The sequence below is a fragment of the Buceros rhinoceros genome, unplaced genomic scaffold (assembly GCF_000710305.1).
Source record: "Buceros rhinoceros silvestris isolate BGI_N320 unplaced genomic scaffold, ASM71030v1 scaffold21252, whole genome shotgun sequence".
Classification (NCBI taxonomy): Eukaryota; Metazoa; Chordata; class Aves; order Bucerotiformes; family Bucerotidae; genus Buceros; species Buceros rhinoceros.
In genome coordinates, this window is record NW_010399720.1 from 3,188 (window position 1) to 3,574 (window position 387).

Consider the following 387-nt stretch of genomic DNA (forward strand, 5'->3'; position numbering starts at 1 on the left):
GTGTTCTGGCTCCCTGAGCGACCTGCTGGCCAGGGGCAGACTCAGCTTGGATGAGGTCTATGGCAGCGTGGCCGAGCTGCTGCTGGCCGGCGTGGACACGGTGAGAGCCAGGGAGCCACCGCTGGGGCAATCCCCGCTGAGCTCTGTGCTAGGGGGCAGCCATGGGGCCACTCTCGGCCATGCTCCCCAGCCCCTGCAAGCTCTGGTCTGGTGGTTGGGGGGCTGATGCCCCACAGTGGGGCATCCCCTCAGGGATCAGTCACTACAGACCTTGTCCTCCTCTCTACTCCCTGATCAGCTCTCTGCCTCAGTTTCCCTCATGCTTGCTGCCCCCCTCCCCTCACTTTCCTGCGCAGCTGAGCAGGGGCTGTCTGGTGCCATACTGGT

At 64.9% G+C, this 387-nt stretch overlaps 1 protein-coding gene across 1 annotated transcript in view; it reads left to right on the forward strand.

Annotated features, from left to right (window-relative positions):
* LOC104489441 (sterol 26-hydroxylase, mitochondrial-like) overlaps window positions 1-100 on the forward strand; it is a gene marked incomplete at both ends in the record, with an annotated part of 1,520 nt that extends 1,420 nt beyond the window's left edge. The window contains 1 exon segment of the mRNA XM_010131606.1: window positions 19-100. Within this exon segment, the coding sequence (XP_010129908.1) occupies window positions 19-100 (82 nt within the window).
* Between the last annotated feature and the right edge of the window lie 287 nt (window positions 101-387).